The sequence below is a fragment of the Trichechus manatus genome, unplaced genomic scaffold, assembly GCF_000243295.1.
Source record: "Trichechus manatus latirostris isolate Lorelei unplaced genomic scaffold, TriManLat1.0 scaffold00029, whole genome shotgun sequence".
NCBI lineage: Eukaryota > Metazoa > Chordata > Mammalia > Sirenia > Trichechidae > Trichechus > Trichechus manatus.
The window spans coordinates 1,564,699-1,583,574 of record NW_004443965.1 but is presented as its reverse complement, the minus strand read 5'-3'; the positions used below and the strand labels follow the sequence as shown (position 1 = coordinate 1,583,574).

The 18,876-nt window shown below is 43.0% G+C and overlaps 1 protein-coding gene across 2 annotated transcripts in view; it reads left to right on the top strand.

The window, feature by feature from the left end:
• The window catches only part of CKMT2 (creatine kinase, mitochondrial 2), a 27,433-nt gene extending 9,442 nt beyond the window's left edge, over positions 1 to 17,991 (top strand). Inside the window, exons 2-10 of one of the 2 annotated variants that reach the window (XM_012554996.2) lie at positions 5,250 to 5,421; positions 6,751 to 6,949; positions 8,388 to 8,483; positions 9,711 to 9,932; positions 11,710 to 11,795; positions 12,730 to 12,853; positions 13,487 to 13,621; positions 14,980 to 15,105; positions 17,569 to 17,991. In XM_012554996.2, coding sequence (XP_012410450.1) covers positions 5,270 to 5,421; positions 6,751 to 6,949; positions 8,388 to 8,483; positions 9,711 to 9,932; positions 11,710 to 11,795; positions 12,730 to 12,853; positions 13,487 to 13,621; positions 14,980 to 15,105; positions 17,569 to 17,688 — 1,260 coding nt within the window. In that variant the 5' untranslated portion in view covers positions 5,250 to 5,269 and the 3' untranslated portion in view covers positions 17,689 to 17,991. The remainder of the gene's footprint in view (positions 1 to 5,249; positions 5,422 to 6,750; positions 6,950 to 8,387; positions 8,484 to 9,710; positions 9,933 to 11,709; positions 11,796 to 12,729; positions 12,854 to 13,486; positions 13,622 to 14,979; positions 15,106 to 17,568) is intronic. The other variant, XM_004374456.2, reaches the window with a different exon arrangement.
• The last annotated feature ends 885 nt before the right edge of the window (positions 17,992 to 18,876 follow it).

Sequence of the window (18,876 nt, the reverse complement as noted above, 5' to 3'; positions counted from 1 at the left end):
TTACATCCTTGCCCTGCCTTGTACCTTCAGCCACCTTTTGGCTATTAGGAAAACTCATCCTTCTTCCCTGGCTTGGGATCAAGGAGTCCAATGTCAGGTCTGGCATCTCTGACAACAGCGAACGATGGAGGTCCGAAGATCTGGGCCAAGGCTCTCCTATCACTCTGCCCCCCCACCCCCACCCCCGCCCCCCGCTTTGCCAACCTGGGTCTGGTCAGGACAACTTGTGGAGGCCAGAAGAGGGGATGGAGAGGGGACCTGGCAAAAATCGAGGTGGTAGATGTTGCTGATGATGTGAAAAGAACTTGTGATATGAAATCAAAACAGATGTGCATTCCAATTCCATTTCTGCCATGTTCTAGCAATATGACCCTGGACATGGCATTTAACTTTATAGAGGAATGTGTTTTCATTTATTAAGCAGGGACAACAGCGTGTAATGTGCCTGGCACATAGCAGGTACACAATGATTACCCATTCCTTTCTCCTTTCCTTTCTCTAATGAAAACATTACTTGTTTGGGTAGAGGCATAAACCGAAGGCCCAAGAGAGCAGATAAATCTGAGGTTCTGTGGAGCTTGAAAAGCAACTCGGGAAGTTCTTAGGGTACAATGTCACGAGCTTTTATAGCGATCTCTACAGTGGTGCTAGGCAGAAACAAGCTGCCCAGCGGCCAGGCTTTAGCTCTAGGTCTCATGAAGACTCCAAAGGAGTCCCAGGGTCCCTCAGAGATGGTAAAGTAGAGGCAGGACAGCCAGCTGAGAGGGAGGAGGAGTCCGGAGACTAGGCAGGAGGTGAGCAGGCAGGGAGCCCCACAAGGCCAGAGCCCAGGGAGGAGTCGAACCAACAGCAGATACGAGGAGCCGGGGCTGGAAAACTGACATAACATCTACCTCTACTGTAAACTTGTCCAAAATGATCCTCTGGATTTCCTCACAGATCTGCTCCTCTCCCAGGCTTCCCCACCATATTAATGGCCTCACCATTTATCCAGAAACCTCAGTCATCCTTGATTTTTCTTATCTTTCACTTCCAAACCATTAGCAAGACCCCTCCATTCTACCCCAGAATAGATTGCAAATGCATTCCCCTTCCTCATCCTCACGGATACCACCTGGGTCTGGATCACCTTGTTACTCACCTGGACCACCTTTGAGGCTTTCTAACTGGTCTGTCTGCTTCCGTCCTTACCCGCACTGCTGTAAGCCGTTCTTCACGTGGCAGCCACAGTGATCTTTGTAAATAATAAGTCAGATTAGCTGACTCTCCTGCTTGCAAGCAGATCCATGATTCCCTTCTGCACAGAGAGAGGATAAAATCTAGACTCCTTATCATGACCTCAAGGTCCGGCAGGACCTGGCTCCTGCCCTCTTCTCCAACGTCTCTCAATCCCCATTCCCTTTGCTGACTGTGCTTCAGCCCCGCTGACCTCCTTTCTGTTCTAGAACAAGTCAAGGTCTGTCCAGCTTTAAGGCTTTTGGTGTTCTCTTTGCTTGTCAAATCTATTTAAAGGTAGGCATAGCTCGAAGTTTCTCTGAATAATAAATACCCTATTCACTTCCTTCTTTGCACTCACCCCACCTATAATTATTTTGTTTGTTTTCTTGTTTATTGACTGTTGACCCAAAATAGATTATGAGGCCAAAAAGAAGGAACTGTGTTCTATTTGCCACTGTTGTATCACCATTGCCTATCACAGTGCCTGGCACATGGTGGTTTCTCAGTAAGTACTTTATGAATGAATTCTATGCTTCTTTTTGGGATTGGAAGACAATCTTAGATCATAACTGACCTAAGGCTTGCAGGGAGTCATGTGAGAAAGTGGATGTCAACTCAGAGGGCACTGGGGGGATTTGTGTGTGAGGCCAGGAAGCAGGCCAATTATTCTTGTTTGGATAGAGACACAAACTGAAGATCCCAGAAGGCAGATAAATCTGAGGTTCTCTGGAGCTTGAAAAACATCTGGGGAAGTTCTTAGGGTACAAGCTCACGAGCATTTATAGCAATCTTTAGGGTGGTGCTGGGCAGACAACTGAGCAGAGTGATGGGAAGGATACGGGCAACAGAGAAGTTTAGAAGCCAGTTTCCCTCAGCCTTATGATACCCAGCAACCAGTGTTACCTGGGGGAAGAACCGTGGTGGGCCAGAGGCTGCCCTGGGTTGGAAGTTCTGTCCTTTTTCCTAACTGCTCAGCATGTGCAACATGGGAAGCTGGGTCACTTAGCAAAAAACAGCTCTAAACAGAAACATTTGAGAAACAGAGATGTCTGCTTTCTGCAAGATTTTTGTGAACTGCTCTTGCTGTTTGCAAACCCTTCTGGCTTCAGGAGTGGAGCCTACCATGAGGGTGTCTGGGTGCTGAGGTTTTTATCCTGAGGAGAAATGTCATGGCGGTTCTGGCCCTTCATCTCCCCTCCCCAGTGATCTCTTAACAGAACTGTTCAGTAAGTTACACTAATGCTCAGGAGCATGGAGGGAATTGAAAAAATAAAATAGCTTTGCAAGTGAGCCTCAGATTCCTTTTTGCTCCAAACTTTTGTCCCAGTGGTTTCACAAGATATGTTGCCTTATAAAACCACTGTGTTTGAAAAGTAGGCAAAGCCAAACACTGACTGCTTCGGTGGACCACAGATTACCTCTTACATACAAATGTCTTGCCAACTTTACTTATTTATGCCACATGTTACCATCTGTGCAAAAAAATAAATCAAACCTCTCTAAGCAAAGGTTGCAGCTGTAGATAGTGCTTATGTAATATTGGGGGCCTGCCAGGTAATAGGGAAATCTGTGGACGAAGCAATGTTATGCTTTTGCAGCTTTTCAAAGACTAATTTTAACATGCAATCGAGATTTCATTTAGTCATGAGGAAAAGTGATTTCATTGCAAGCCTGGCTCTGGGCCTTTGGGGAGCATGGAGCACCCATTTGCAGGATCACTAGCCTGTTCAGTGAGACCTTTGTTTCAGTCTCACACCCAAGTTTATTGACTGGAACACTGATAGTGAAATTCAATGTCTCTGTGTGTCTTAGTGAGAGAGAATCAGTCAAGGAAGCAAGAATTCTTCACCAAAACTTTAACTGGAAAAAAAAAAAAACCCCACAAAACTTTGAGTCTATATCAATTCTCTACAAGGAATAGAAACAGAGGCACTTGAGTTTCAGTTCCAAGATTGCTTTGTTTGTTAGAATGAAAGCCTACCCAGGTTTATTGACATGAATCGTACAGGACTGCAGTGTTGAAACTCTTGGGAGTAAATTATTATTATTATTCTAGAAGTTAAAATATGGATGTGGTGACATTTCAAACATTAATAATTCGAGCCAGACACCCACTCACAGCTCACCCTTGCAGGGAAGAAGCCGTTTGAAGACCACCAGTTGTCTGTCACCTGGCTATAGATGGAGACCATCCCCTCCCTTTCCTCTTGACTCTACTTCTTAAAATTTACGTTCTCAAACAGACTCTGGTGTGAGCAGATAGTAGTGCTCGGGCAATGTAAGAAAAGAAAAAGAGCAAGACACCTGGGTCAACTTCAGAAACGAATTCACTTCCCGTTAGCTTAGGGAGACCATGTCATGGTGTGTGTGGGGGTGGGGGCAGGTAAAATATGCATAACATAAAATTTATCATCTTAACCACTTTAAGCATACAATTCAGTGGTGCTCAGCACATTCACAATGTTGTGTAACCAACATCACTATTTCTAGAACATTATCATCATCACAAACAGAAAATCTGTATCCATTAAACAAAAATTCCTCATTCCTCTCTCCCATGAGCCCCCGATAAACTCTAATGTACTTTCTGTCTCTATGAATTTATCTATTCTAGATATTTCATATAAATGGAACAATAAAATATTCATCCTTTTGTATCTGGCTTATTTCATTTAGCATAAGGTTTTCAAGATTTACCTGTGCTATAGCATGTATCAGTACTTCATTCTTTTTAATGACTGAATAGTCATTCCATTGTATGCATATACCACATTTTGTGTATCCATTCATCTGTTGATGGACATTTGGGTTGTTTCCAACTTTTGGCTATTGTGAATAGTGCTGCAATGAACATTGGTATACAAGTATCTGTTTGAGTTCTTGTTTTCAATTCTTTGGGGTATATGCCCATGAATTTTTTTTGGAGGGGGGGCCTATACTGACAAGAAAGAATTTGGGCAAAGCTTATTTAACTTTGTTGAGTTCTGTGGTAAACCTCAGAGGTGACAGCATTGCCTCTGCTCAGGAATCAGAAGGTGTGGAAGCAGATAAGACAGGCCCAAAGGATGTATGTTAGTGTCACCTGCCACGCACGAGGGCCATGAAAAGTCAAGGCAGATCTTTGAGGAGCCCTTCCTCAGTCTTGGAAGGGGATTGACATAGCCCAATATCTGGTATTGGTCATTCTTAATAGTCTCTTGTTCCTTGTTCATCATTGTGATTCCATCCTTTACTTCTTTTAACATTCCACATAAAGCTAATCTATATTCTTGTCTGACAATTCCATATCTTCTGTCTTTGAAAGTCTAAATCTGTGGTCATTTCTTCTATTGACTCTCATTCATAGTACCTCCTGTATGCTTGGCGATCTTTGACTGGGAGCTTGTTGCTTGATCTTAATCTATAGGAAACATGACCTAACCTGTATGATTTCCTCAGAAGGGATCTGAGCCAGTTTCACTGGGAACCAGGGGATGGTGACCCACTGATCTTCAACCAGCCCCCATCAATGTGCCAGTTCCAAGCTCGGCTCCCCCATTTTGCTGTTGGCATCCTGACCTTAGTGCTCAGATGGTCATCCACGCTTCGACAACCCAAACCTTCTGGCTTGTGCTCTGAGCTCTAATGTCAGCTCATTTGGGGGGAGTAGACTGGGAGGATGGTCCTCAGAAACTTCCCCTACCTCTTAGAGCCCAGAAATCCATCCTATTCAAGATATAGTTGTTGTGAAGTGGCAGGATCCAAAAGAGCACCCCATCTCTCAAACAGCCAGAAATGGAGATCTTCTCTTTTTTATTTTTCCCATACCATATCAATGGATAAAATAGCATGGGCATCAGGCAGTTTAGACATTCACAATGCCTAACACAATCCAGATTTTCCTAATCATTGTGGAGGGAAAAAAAGGAGGAAAGATAAAAACAAAACAAAAGAGGGCTGTGGGCTCCTGCAGTTCATTCTCTTGCCTGTTGATCTCTATCTTGTGGCTCTGGGTCATCCTGCATGTATAATCCAACTTCTTTGCTTTCCAGACACTCTTCCAAGAGGAAGGATGGCCAGCACTTTCTCTAAGTTGCTAACTGGCCGCAATGCTTCTCTGCTGTTTGCTACCTTGGGCACCAGTGCCCTGACCACTGGGTACCTGCTGAACCGGCAGAATGTGTGCGCTGAGGCCCGGGAGCAACACAGGCTGTTCCCTCCAAGGTGAGTCCTTTTGGCTTTAAAATAGCTCCAGATGCTAGCTAGAAATATGCTTTCCCCTTCTGAAAACCGTCAGCAAAGGTGCTTCCTTTTGCCTTTGACGATGACTGAGTCAAATTGACAATCATTTTTGAAACCTCGTTACGCACAGTGACCTGTGGAGAGGACAAGGAAGTCTACTGTCGTATTCCTGCCCAGGAGCTTGCAGTTTTAATTGAATTATAATTATAGCTAATAAGTAACCTGAGTTGAGCGCTTAATGAGTGTTAAGCACTTTACGTGGAATATCTATTTGATTCATTTTAACATCCTTTTGTGATGAAATGGAGGCTTAGAAAAATTAAGCAATGTACTCAAGTTTACACAGCTAGTGCAGCCAAATGCAAACCCAGGAACCTTGATTCCAGACCCACACCTTCCTCATGGCTCTACCGCTTGCTGGAAAATGTGATGTCATAGTACCAATTTTAAGTATCAGCGTTAAAGTACATTGAGATGAGAAGCAGACGAGTGACATGAGTGAGGCAAAGACGGACATGTTTTCTCAGCCCTCAGAACCTTGCCATGGTGAGACATGGCACACAGAATAGAGTCTGAGGGAAGTGCTGATTTTTAGGGATTCCACACAGGCAGGTGTGGCTGAGAGAGATGAGGAAAACCATCGGGTGTTTCTCAGAAACATGTACTGGTTCTTGCGGGAATCAGCATCCCTGAGGAATCACTGGCAATCACCATCTACCTCAGGAATTCCTGAGGATTATCCCTGAATTCCCTATTCTCCAGCCAACACGCATCCCAGGGCGAGATATGTATTCATTCACCAGATATTTACGGAGTACTTGTTTCAATAGCCAGGCACTGTTTTCAGTGAAGCAAAGTACAGCCCTTGTGGAACTTACATTCTAGAGTGAGAATAGATAAATAAAAGAATTTCTATGTAGTTCCACCTGCAGAGTTTCTGCCCTCTCAACAACAGGCCTAAGGGAAACAAAGTGGCTATTGTATTTTACCAAAACTTCTGGGAAGAAGAAGGAGGAGGAGGAGGTGAAGTCTGCATATGATTTCAATTTATTTCCTACTTATTTTCACTCTACCTTCTCTTAACATGAGCCACAGTGGTGAGCTTTTGCAGCCAGCATCATAGGGATTCTTAGGTAGAGCCAGGTCCCTTTCTCTGGTAGTTTATGGGGACTCCTGGGCAGCTCTAGCCAAGTGTCCCTGTGCCCACTGACTGAAGAGAGCCCGGAAGAAAGATGGGCAAAAGGAAAGTACTTCCATAGGCCCCCTTCCCTCAGGTGCTGCTCACAGAAAGCCTCTCTCCTCGCCCTGCAGTGCAGACTACCCTGATCTACGCAAACACAACAATTGCATGGCAGAGTGCCTCACCCCGGCCATCTATGCCAAGCTCCGCAACAAGGTGACACCCAATGGCTACACACTGGACCAGTGTATCCAGACCGGAGTGGACAACCCTGGCCACCCCTTCATTAAGACGGTGGGCATGGTGGCTGGTGATGAGGAGTCCTATGAGGTAAAATTCCCTACTGGCTCCTGCTGGCTGCTGGTTCCACAGTCGGGGGGATGCTCTGGGTATGATTAAAGTGCAAGGTCCCAGAGTCCTTCCCTTCTCTATGGGATCAACTTTCTGCCTTCTCAGAAAGGGATCCATAAAGGAAAGCCAACTTCAGCTCACCATCTGGAATACTTTCTGGAACAATGAGGTCAGCAGCTTCCCAGGGACAAGGCTTCCTTTGCTGCTGCTCTGGTATCCGCCCCCTTGGAGGAATCAGTTCCATGATGGTACTCTGTGAGCTTTTCCAGTGGTACAGGAAAAAGCAAAAAGCAAGTAAAACTACTGATGTGTTGAGGCTAGGCTTTGTTGGGGAGCCTTTAGTTTGGGAATGGTTCAGTGTGTCTTTAGGAATTCTCTTTGCTATTACTGATAAGACAGCCACTGTAGCCCAGATTTGAGACTTCACCAAGTCTTTTGTACACATCCCATGATTATAGTATTGGTATCTTTGGCCCATAAGAATAGGATGGTCTCCTGCTAGCTGAGCTCAGCCACCACTGACCCATCTCCACAAAGAGCAGCATCTAGGTCATGGCAAATATCTCTGGCCCTCCTTCAAGTTCCACCCTCTCTGTGCCCTTCTGCTGCAGGGGGCTGGAGGGTTTCTGGGAAGGCAGCCATGGAGAGGAGGGAAGTGGCCACCTGGAACAAACAAGACTGGAGGCTCATTCACATATAGCAGGGCCCCAGCTGGAGCTGGCTGCCTGGCCCCCAAGCCCTCTCCCCATCCCCACGGCTCCCTCTGTTATGATTTCTCTTAACTTTCTTTTACCTGAAAGCTATCTTTGATGTTCCTTTTAATTAGATTTTGCCTGAGAGTTTGGGCTGGGGAAAAGTCCTCACAGGCTGAGAGGTCCCTGTTTTGCCCTACTGTTGCTGTGTACTTTTTTCCTGCCACAGCTGGGTTTTCCACAAATTTATTTTATGTTGCTTAAACTCTAGAACCTGATCCTCCCTTTTGACCACAAAATTGCTTAGCCTCTGATCTGGCAGCTTCTTTAATCCCACAAAGGCAAGAATATCTGGGAGAAAACCTTTGAATTCTTAAACACAAGATTTTCTTGCTCAGTCTGAAGGCAGTCAGCTTGGCAGAATCACTAGGGATGAACTTAAGACCAGAGGGTTCAGATGCCCTGCCCGCTACCGAGGGGCAAGATGCCTCCAAAAGATTTTCTCTGTATAAGCTGCTGCTTCTGCTACTGCGGCTGCTGCTGCTTATTGTTATTAACTGCCAAACCACCCTTGCACCCATTTCCTGCATGGTAGCCCTGAGAATGTCAGAGAAGAAGGGCATCGACTTTGGCCACTAAGATAAAAAGAGCCAAGTGAAAGGAAAGGTCTTTTAATAATAGGTGAACCAATTAAAGAGGAAACAGAAGTATCTTCCCTTCTGCAGGTGTTTGCTGACCTTTTTGACCCTGTCATCAAACTGAGGCACAACGGCTATGACCCCAGGGTGATGAAACACACTACGGATCTGGATGCTTCCAAGGTAGGCTCCTGGCTGGCCCCAACCTCCCTAGATACCTTCCCATGACGTGGTGTACCAGAGCCCAAGGTGAAGAGAACCAGAGAGAAGGGCTACACACCTTGGTTCAGATGCCCCCTGAAAGCTCTCTGGCTGCCCCAGCACATGATACTCCATAGAGGGCCACCGTAAAGGTCAAGAAAGCCTCAAAGTGTTTGTTTTCCTTAACAAGTACCAGTAGGGTAGGGCTGGTCATTGAGAACGTTAAACCTTTCCTAAAGAAGTTCCTTTTTTTTTTTCATCCCAAAACACCTAGTGGGGGTAAAGGGTTCCATACTGCATTGTATAAATAAGCCCTGTGCTTTACTTATCTCAAAGGCCCCCTCTCCTGTGGGAACCATGGTCTCAGGGAACATCTAGCTCAATTGACATATCACAGTTTATAAAGAAAATGTTCTACATTCTACTTTGGTGAGTAGAGTCTGGGGTCTTAAAAGCTTGTGAGCGGCCGTCTAAGATACTCCACTGGTCTCACCTCATCTGGAGCAAGGGAGAATGAAGAAAACCAAAGACATAAGGGAAAGATTAGTCTGAAGAGTTAATGGACCACAACTACTACAGCCTCCACCAAACTGATGGTGCCCAGCACAACTAGATGGTGCCCAGCTACCACCACTGACTGCTCTGACAGGGATCACAATAGAGGTCCCAGACAGAGCTGGAGAAAAATGTAGAACAAAATTTTAACTTACTAAAAAAAAAGACCAGACTTACTGATCTGACAGAGACTGGAGAAACCCCAAGAGTATGGTGGCCCCCAGACACCGTATAGCTCAGTCACTCTTGAGGTTCACCCTTCAGCCAAAGATTAGACAGGCCCGTATAACAAAGAGAGGCTAAATGGGCACACCAGCCCAGAGGCAATGATGAGAAGCGGGACCAGACAGGAAAGCTAGTAATGGGAAACCCAAGGTTGAGAAAGGGAGAGTGTTGACATGTCGTGGGGTTGGAAACCAATGTCACAAAACAATATGTGTATTAATTGTTTAATGAGAAACTAATTTGCTGTGTAAACCTTCATCTAAAGTACAGTTTAAAAAAAAAAAAAGGCCCTCTCTTCACAGAGTTCCAGAATCTGTAGAGCAAGTCTGCTCTGTAAACATGCATAGTGTCCAAGGGGATACTGGCAGCTGTGGCAGGGCCGTGGATCCAAGGCTGGCCTGCAGTGACCCCTTACGCTGTGCTCCACAGATCACCCAAGGGCAGTTTGACGAGAACTACGTGCTGTCATCTCGGGTGCGCACTGGCCGCAGCATCCGCGGGCTGAGCCTGCCGCCTGCCTGCAGCCGGGCTGAGCGGAGGGAGGTGGAGAACGTGGCCATCACAGCCCTAGAGGGTCTCAAGGGAGACCTGGCTGGCCGCTACTACAAGTTGTCCGAGATGACGGAGCAGGACCAGCAACGTCTCATCGACGTGAGTAGTGCATGGCAGCCCAGGCCGGGCCAAAAGTCATGACCCATACGATTTGGCCTTTTTCCCTGCGTTCAGGGTCCACCCGAGGCCTTGAGCAGGCTTGCAGTTCAGCGAGGCATCGGGAAGCCCCAGTTCAACACTTCTCAATATAAGAAAGAAAGATAAAGTCTTAAATTGTACTTGTCGAACCACGACAGTGTGTGGATAAAATCTGCAAACTACATGACGGAGTTGATCAGCTGAGGATAGGAGGGTGAGGGTGAATGAAGGATCCTCTTGTTTATTGGTAAATATGAACAATTGAGTGTGGAAATCCTGTCTGTACCGGGGAGGTCTCCATTACTATGCCCAAAGGAAGCCCTGAAATCTAGGAAAATCTAGAAAGGAAATGCCAGGTGGAGGGAGTCTACTGACTTGTCAGAGCCAGCCCCTGCGTTTCCTGCTGCCCCAACAATATCCCGCCTCCAGAGCAAATTTCTCTGGTGCTAGGGTAGACAACACCTAAGTCCCTTACTTATTTTCCCCTTAGCATGGCTAAAACAGAAAATTAAAAAGGAACTTTTAACTAAACTCCAAGGAAAAGCAGAAACAAACTCCTGTCATTTCTGCAGATGCAAATGCCACAAAATACTCCCATTTTCAAATTAGTCAGGTTAGCTGTATGGCCTATGGGCCTCAGTTTCCTCATCTCTGTGGCCATCAGGTCAACCCATCTCCTCCCCTGTTAGAGAACAAGCCTAACTCTCTATCAGTTAGTCACTTCTGGACTCCAGCTTAAGGGACATTGATTGCTTCCTGGGCCGTGGCGGTCCACAAGCCTGTCGTGGCTCAAGTTGCCAACCTCTCCCACCTCTTAGAGATTGTATAAGGATTCCCCTCCCCATGCCTTCTTGATTTCATACCTCAGTAGAATCATATTCAAATATATAGTATCTATGTATCTCACTACAGAGTAAGCATATATCTATGCAAGAAAGGGTAGTGTACACATAGCAAGAAAAATATCAGTGTCTTGACATTGATTTTGATACGGGAAGTAGTACGTGGTACTGGTTAAAGCTAAAACTTTGTGAGTCCCACAGGTCTAGGTTTGAATCCCAGCTCTACCACTTGCTAGCTGTGTGATACGGGTTGCTTTCTGTCTCTGAGTCTCAAGTTTGCATGCTTACCTCATAGAGATATTGTGAGAATTAAAAGAAATAATGTCAAAAGCAGTTAGCAGAGAGCCTGGCACATAAAATTAATGCTAGCAATTTTTATTTATAGATCATCATTTTGTATTTCTAGTACTTTTTAATGAAAGAGATGGTAATAATAAATGACCAATCATGCTAGCATTTGAGAGAATGGCACCTGTGCAGAATAGACCTTTCAGGATAGGGCCTCTCATTCACTGCCCACCCTGCCATTGCGTATAGTTGGTGCTAGTGGTAGATTCGAGTGGTTTAGTGAGTAGGTGTTTCCATCCAGACCAAGTCAGTGGCTGTCAACCTTGGCTGCACTCCAGAATCACCTGAAGAGCTCTAAAAAATCCTAGTGCCCAGGCTACACCCCATATAATTAAGTCAGAATCTCTGGGGGCAGAAACTGGACATTAGTGTTTTCTGTTTTTTTTTATAAAGCTACCCAGGTTATTCTAGTGGGCAGTCATGATTGAGAACCCCTGCCTAAGGGACCTCAGCCATTATTAGTGAGTTGAAAATTGGCCACTTGGCATTTACAGTCCTGTCTGATCTCAGTCTCTCCTTCTCTCTGCTTTGTCCCTTTTGGCCTGCAGGACCACTTTCTGTTTGATAAGCCAGTGTCCCCTTTACTAACATGTGCCGGGATGGCCCGTGACTGGCCAGATGCCAGGGGAATCTGGTATGGACGTAGCATTTTCATATTTGCAATGTGTGCAGAGCATCTCCTTCAGATCGTCTGGCTTGTCCTAACCTGAGGTTGCTGTGAATTGCAGCTGACAGCATGCCTGGCTTGAGCTAAATGGATAAGACAGACTACTTAGAGGCTGTGTGTGTGTGAGTGTGTGTGCAAGCCTAAGTATTGTAATGTGTCTAAGGTGTGTATGTATCAACTATGCATGAGAAAAAAGACTGCCTTTTAACGGAAAATAAAATTAGCTTCATAGTGTTTGTTTGACCTTGCGGGGACTCTGTTTCACGACATTAAAACTAAATAGTGGAAACATGAAAAATAAATATTAAGGGTTTAAGCAAAACCCTAAAAAGAAGAATGGATATCTAGTGTACACATATTTTATCTTGGCCAATAATCCTCATCTACTTTGATTCTTCTTCCTTGGTAGAGTATTATAATTGTACCTGAAGGAGGTGAGATAAAAGTGTCCATGAGCAGCTACTCAGTGGGGGTGGATAGGCAGGATCTAATAGCAAACATATTTTCTGCACCCCTAATATCTTAAGCTGCAGGTAAAACTTCTTTTTCCAAATACACTACAATGTTTTGGCTGGATCTGTTAGGAGACAAAATACTGTTGTTAGTGTCAAAGCTAAAAATGTAATCATAGTTGAATTATTGTCATCCTAGTCTGAGGAACTAGGAGGATTGTGTTCTTGTTGGGCAAAAATACAACGTCTTTAATGGTGGGAGTTACTCTTATCTTCCACTCTGTCAGGGTAACATTATTTTCTTCTTGTTCAGGCACAATCAAGACATTAGGGCCTGCTAGGAAACGAGGAAGGTGGAATGAAGCAATCAAGCTACAGAGATAATGGGAATTTTCACGTGCTGAAACAAATGCAATTAACACTCAACACCATATTTCTCTGTTCATTAGGCACAATTATGACAAGACATTTCTCATCTGGATCAATGAGGAAGACCACACCAGGGTAATCTCTATGGAAAAAGGAGGCAATATGAAAAGAGTGTTTGAGCGATTCTGTCGTGGACTGAAAGAAGTAAGATGACATCATAGATTTCTGAATATTCATTAAGATAAAATCTTTTGATTTTTCATTCTTGAAAGAAGGCACTATGGTGACTTCCAAGATAGGGCTAAGTTTTTTTTCCAGGGATCAAGGCACTCTTTTGGGGCGGGACTTCCCGGGCAGTGCTTCGGAGAATAGCTGACTTTTCCTTGTTATTAGTGAGCATCTATGGTTTAGGGAAGTCTGTGAGTCATTAGTTATTTTTTTAATTTTACTAACATTGCTCTTGGCTATTCTAAGCTTAGAGACAGTATAGGATGCAACTATATTGATAACTAAACCCGACTGCCAACTTACCTGCTGAGGATTCCTATATTCTACTGTCCTAGCATGAAAAACAGTAACAGAAACTGACACTTAGTGAGTACTTAGAATGTGCAAGTACTGTGTTCCGTGTTTTACACGGTTCATCTAACTTAGCTGGAGCATTTTAATATTCGAATAGAAGAGGTATCATTTTCTATTTAAGAAGTACTCTAACTTTACCTAAATTTTATTCATGGCAAACGTGTAGTACACATGTCTGACCGTGGTGTTTGGCATGTGCTGAATGAATATATACTTTACAACTCTGCCATTTGTTTATTGTTGTTCTCCTTGTAGGTAGAACAGTTAATTCAAGAACGAGGCTGGGAGTTCATGTGGAATGAGCGCCTAGGATACATCCTGACCTGCCCTTCCAATCTCGGAACAGGATTACGAGCTGGTGTCCATGTTAGGATCCCAAAGCTCAGTAAGGTATGCTGTGTGACCAGCAGCCCTGCTGAGGCCCGCCAGGATTAGCTCAAATGTGGCTGCTTTGAGGAGGGAGAAAACATCACTTCCCATTCCTTAGCCATTACTTTCTACACCTATAATAGAAAAATAATAAGGAAGGGTTAATCTTGCCTCCATAGACATTTGTATTAGTTAAAAGGTTAAAGGGCTGTAAGAAACAGATGGTGGCTTCGGAAACAATAAGCTTACATTCTCTCTCCTTTAACAAATCAGGCCAGGTGATTAGCCAGCTGCTCTGTTCCCTGTGGTTCCTTCCATCGTTTCTCCGTTCTCTCCTAGTGCAAAAACCAAACCATCGAGTCGATTCCAACTCATAAAACCAAAACCAAACGCGTTGCCATGGAGTTGATTCCGCATCACAGTGACCCTATAGGACAGGCTAGTACTGCCCCATAGGGTTTCCAAGGAGTGGCTAGTGGATTTGAACTGCCGATTTTCTGGTTGGCAGACTGAGCTCTTAATCACTGCACCACTGGGGCTCCACCCGACTCATAGCAACCCTGTAAGTCCTGGCCTGATTTGTGCAGTGGTTCTTGAATTTGAGCATGCATCAGAATCACCTGGAGGGCTTGTTAAAACAAAATTGCTGGGCCTCACCTAAAGGATTTGCATTTGTAACAAGTTTCTAGGTGATCTGATACTGCCAGTCAGGAACCACACCTGGAGGACCACAGTCTTAGGGCCTCGTTTCCATTTGCATAGTCCCAGTCAGGTCCTGTGTTCCAGCTTGTGGGAAGGAAAAAGAGTGTACAGACATGCCCGTTTCTGCTTGTTCCACTGGCGAGAACATAGCCAGTGGCCACTTCCTCAGCATACCAAGTGAATCAAGTACTTTAAAACATTTTTAGACAGTGTGCTTCCAGAAAAAAAAAAAAGTATGAAAAGTTTTGTTATTCAAAATTCCAATGATAAAATGATTTGAAGTGATTTAGCTTAGTGATTTTAATTATATCAATGACAACTATTATGTAGATGAATAATAAACACACCCAGATGCCCAAAAAGTGGTTTCGAAGTTAAGAGCGTAAGTCTGGAATCAGACTGCCCAGTTCAATTCTACCTCTGCCACCTGCTAGCTGTAGGACTTTGGTTAATTCCTCTAATCCTCAGTTTTCTGATCTGTGACATGGTGATAAAAGCAACAGCAACTTCATGAGGTTGTTGTAAGGGTTAAGAGTACCAGCACAGTGCCTGATACATAGTAAATAAATGCTTAATAAATGTTAAGTGTAAATACATCTCACTGTATACTTTTTCTAAGTGAACATGCTAAAATCTATTTTGCTTCTAATAACAATAACTATTAACCCTTGTTCAAGGACCCCCGCTTTTCTAAGATCCTGGAGAACCTACGACTCCAGAAGCGTGGCACTGGTGGCGTGGATACTGCTGCAGTGGCAGATGTGTATGACATTTCCAACACAGATCGAATTGGGCGATCGGAGGTAACATCTCTCACTTTCCTAACATAAACTAGCAAAATCCGTCTAAGAGAAAGAGGGAGCAGAGAAGTAGCCTAAACAGCCTTACCTTATTCACAGAATTCGAGACCTCCTCTTTCCCCATTGAGTCATGAGTCATATTAGCTTTTCATTCTGCAGTAGTATTCATATACCTGAAATAACTTCATAAAAGTAAGCACAATCTAAGAACTTATAGGCAAGTAAAGGCATTCACAGTTGAGTGTTGTCACCAGCCTGCCCTGAGAGCGAGTCCAGCAATCTGCAGCAGCAGGAGCTCTATTATGCTAAAGGACAGCAGTATTTTGTCACCGTGAAATCAGAGAACATGTGCAGTATCTCTCTGAGGGTGGTAAAATAGTGGGATTTTATCTTGATTTGGAATTTCCTTTAGTGAAGCTTGCATATCATCATCTTCACCTTGGCATTCTTAGATACTTAATAGTTGCTAAAATATTATTTTTAGGGCTAAAGATGGAAAATAGGGTGTGCACTAAGTTTGTGTTTACACAGGATGGGAATAGGATGCATAGACTATGTGTAGACCTGGAGCAATGAGTGAGAGGAGGCATAAAGAGCACACTTAGGCAACATGTAGCAGAATCCTAAGCAAATACTGATCACAGTATCTATTTATGGTGATGGAGAACTTGGCAATGGATTTTGGCGATGGCTGCACAACATGATTAATGTAATTGGTATCACTGAATCGTACATGTAAAAAATGCTGAGCTGGCAAATGTATTATATATACTGTTTACAACAACTAAAAAAATTAAATCAGCTTGTTTGCTACCAGTTGTGGTGAAGTACTTGAGGAGGAAGCAGCTATAAATATTACATCTTCTGAAATCTACAAGGTAATGTGTGGTGTAGTGAATAAAGAAAATACAGGGCCTAGCCTTGTCCCTTCTAATATTAACTAGATTTTTATTAATGGAAAGCAAGGTAGTCATTTTTTAAAATTTTTTAAAGTATAATTATAAGTTAATACATGATCATTATAAAAACTAGAAAAATGCCAGAAAGTATGAAAAAATAATACAACCCAACAACCCCGAGATAACCATTGTGAACATTATTCCAAATTGCCTTCCATTCTTTTTTACAATTAGTCAAAAAGTTGTTTTTTTTTTATAAAATTTGGTATTTAACACATATTTTGGGTTTTATAATTTGCTGTTTCCTAATGTATTCTGAGCATTTCTCCACAATATTAAATAATCTTCAAAAACATGATTTTTAAATGACAGTGAAGAGAGTCCATTAAGTATTCGATCTTTCCCTGATTATTTAATATTTTGTTCGACCATCCCTAAAATCATAACTCTGATTATTTACACAGGATGTATTTTTAGGAAGGGGATTCCTGGGTTAAAGATCAGGGGCTCTTACTTATGACCAAGTTTTCTACCAGAGAGTTATACCAAGATAGAATCCCACTGGCAATGAATGAGAAACCCAACTTACCACACCCTCAACAACACGGGAATGGGTCAATTTGATAAGTAGAAAATATGCATTTCTTTCATAAGTATTAAGCTTTCTGACCCAACCTTCTCTCTGGGCCTGTTTCCATATGCATAAAGAGGTGGAGAGGGGACTGGACTCCATCATCCATAAGGCCTGTTCCAGCTCTAACAGTCAATGATTCCTTCCGTCCTTGCTGTTCCTTCATGGGTTATACCATGTATGTAGTGCTGTGTGGAATTAACTAATTGCTTACTATCTTAGTTTGGGTCTCTTCATGAGCAGTGCAAGTAATTTACTTGGAAGGTTATCCCAAAAAGAAATAGATGTGCCCAAGTTCAAGAAAAACCGATATTTGGAAATCAAAGTTCTAACACATACATATAATTAAAATTTTATTGTTCAATATAATTCACAAAGTTCCCTTAAAATAGCAAGCTTGTCTGGTATAGTGAAAACATGATTTCATTGCCAAAAATTTGACTTTAAACAATTCTTCAGAAAGACACCCACTGTGTAAATGAAAATACCTCAACTATAGCATAATCGGTGCTCAGATAGCTTAGTGGCAGGTCAGAACTAAAAGCCAGGCTGAAAAACACAAGGATGTCACTGTGTAGTTTTACTTTAGACAAAGTCTGATATTTCATAGTAGAGACTGGTGGGAAAAAAGAGTCTGAGATGCAAACTAATGGTTTTCATATATAAGAATATTTCTCACACAGAAGGTGGTAACCTCATCTCAACAAAAGAAAGATTGAGAGAAACCCTTGTAATGCCTCTGCTTTCCATCTTTGACAATGACTCACAGATGTCTTTCCTCCAACAACCCTTTAGGGAAATAGTGAAAAGGAAGAAATTGTTATAAAGTCCATCTAATATGGCAAGTTCCCATTTGTTCCAGCATTCTACCTGTTGACCAATGCCCTGCATGTGCCTCCTATGCCATTTAATCATTCATCTTTTTCACTATTAAAGGTTGAGCTTGTTCAGATAGTCATCGATGGAGTCAATTACCTGGTGGATTGTGAAAAGAAGTTGGAGAAAGGCCAAGATATTAAGGTGCCACCGCCTCTGCCTCAGTTTGCCAGGAAGTGAACGTTCCCTTTCCCAATTTACAAATAATCTGTCGGCTGGTATGACAGACATAAAGAAATCTCTATACTGAGAGTTTTTATACATTTGGAAAAATGTAAAATTGTAAGTCCTGTCTAGTGTTACAATAAAACTCTCCTTAATATCCCTGGTTTGTTTCCCTAATTTTTTTATGCTGCTAAGAAGGGCAAACACACCCAATTATAAGTAGCAAGAGGCAAAAATATTTTAAGGCAATGATAAAATTACATTTGTAAGACCACTTACACTCATATCCAGACAACTGTCCAACTGTATCTAGATGCTAACTATAGTCGATTCTTTAACAAATCTCTATGGGCACTGTTGGAAAATGAGCTGCTAATAAAATAACCAGTTTTCTGACAAATAGAGCAAGAAAGTGTGAAAATAAACAAACACTGCCCAAATGAGAACAAACAGAAGCTACTTATTTTTTCAGAGTTTGCTGTAACAAGGGAGTCGGGCACCATCACTTGCATTTGGCAGAGACTCAAAGGCAGGCAGGGGCATGGGAAAGCTTTATAGAGACAATAAAGGAAGGCTTCAGGTGTGCTCTGATTGGAGAACATGGGGAAGCCGGAAGTGGGCTGACTAGAAGCAGGCTATCCTATGTGATTGGTTTACGGAGCATATTTGGCTTTCTCTGGTTGGTCCTAAGTTGGAAGCAGGGGCAAAAATCAGGGAAGCTGGCAGTCATTGACCAAGACCTGACTATTCTGGGCTGATTTCTGCAGAGGTTGTGGTTTGGCTTCCTGGACTGGTTGCTGAAGAGGTTGTGGACCAGATTCTATTGTCATATATGGTCTATTATCCATTTGTACATTCAGTCTCTCAAAAACAATCCAAAATTCAATCAGTCAAATACTGAAAATGTTTTCAGTATAATTCTAAAGCTGAATTATTCTCTCAGCATTCAGATCCTTATCTCACATCTTGTTATTCTTTTCCACCATCCTGTGACGTCTGTAACCTGAAGGGATATAACAGAAGGGCTAACCAAAAAAAAAAAAAACCAAACCTTTTACCATCAAGTTGATTCTGCCTCATAGCGACCTGGGAGTTGCTAATTCTGTAACAAGTTATGAAACTGTGCCTACACAAAAGACAAATATTGTAAGCCTGAATAAGAAATGAAATCAAGTTCTGCATTCTATAAGTGAGCACTATTGG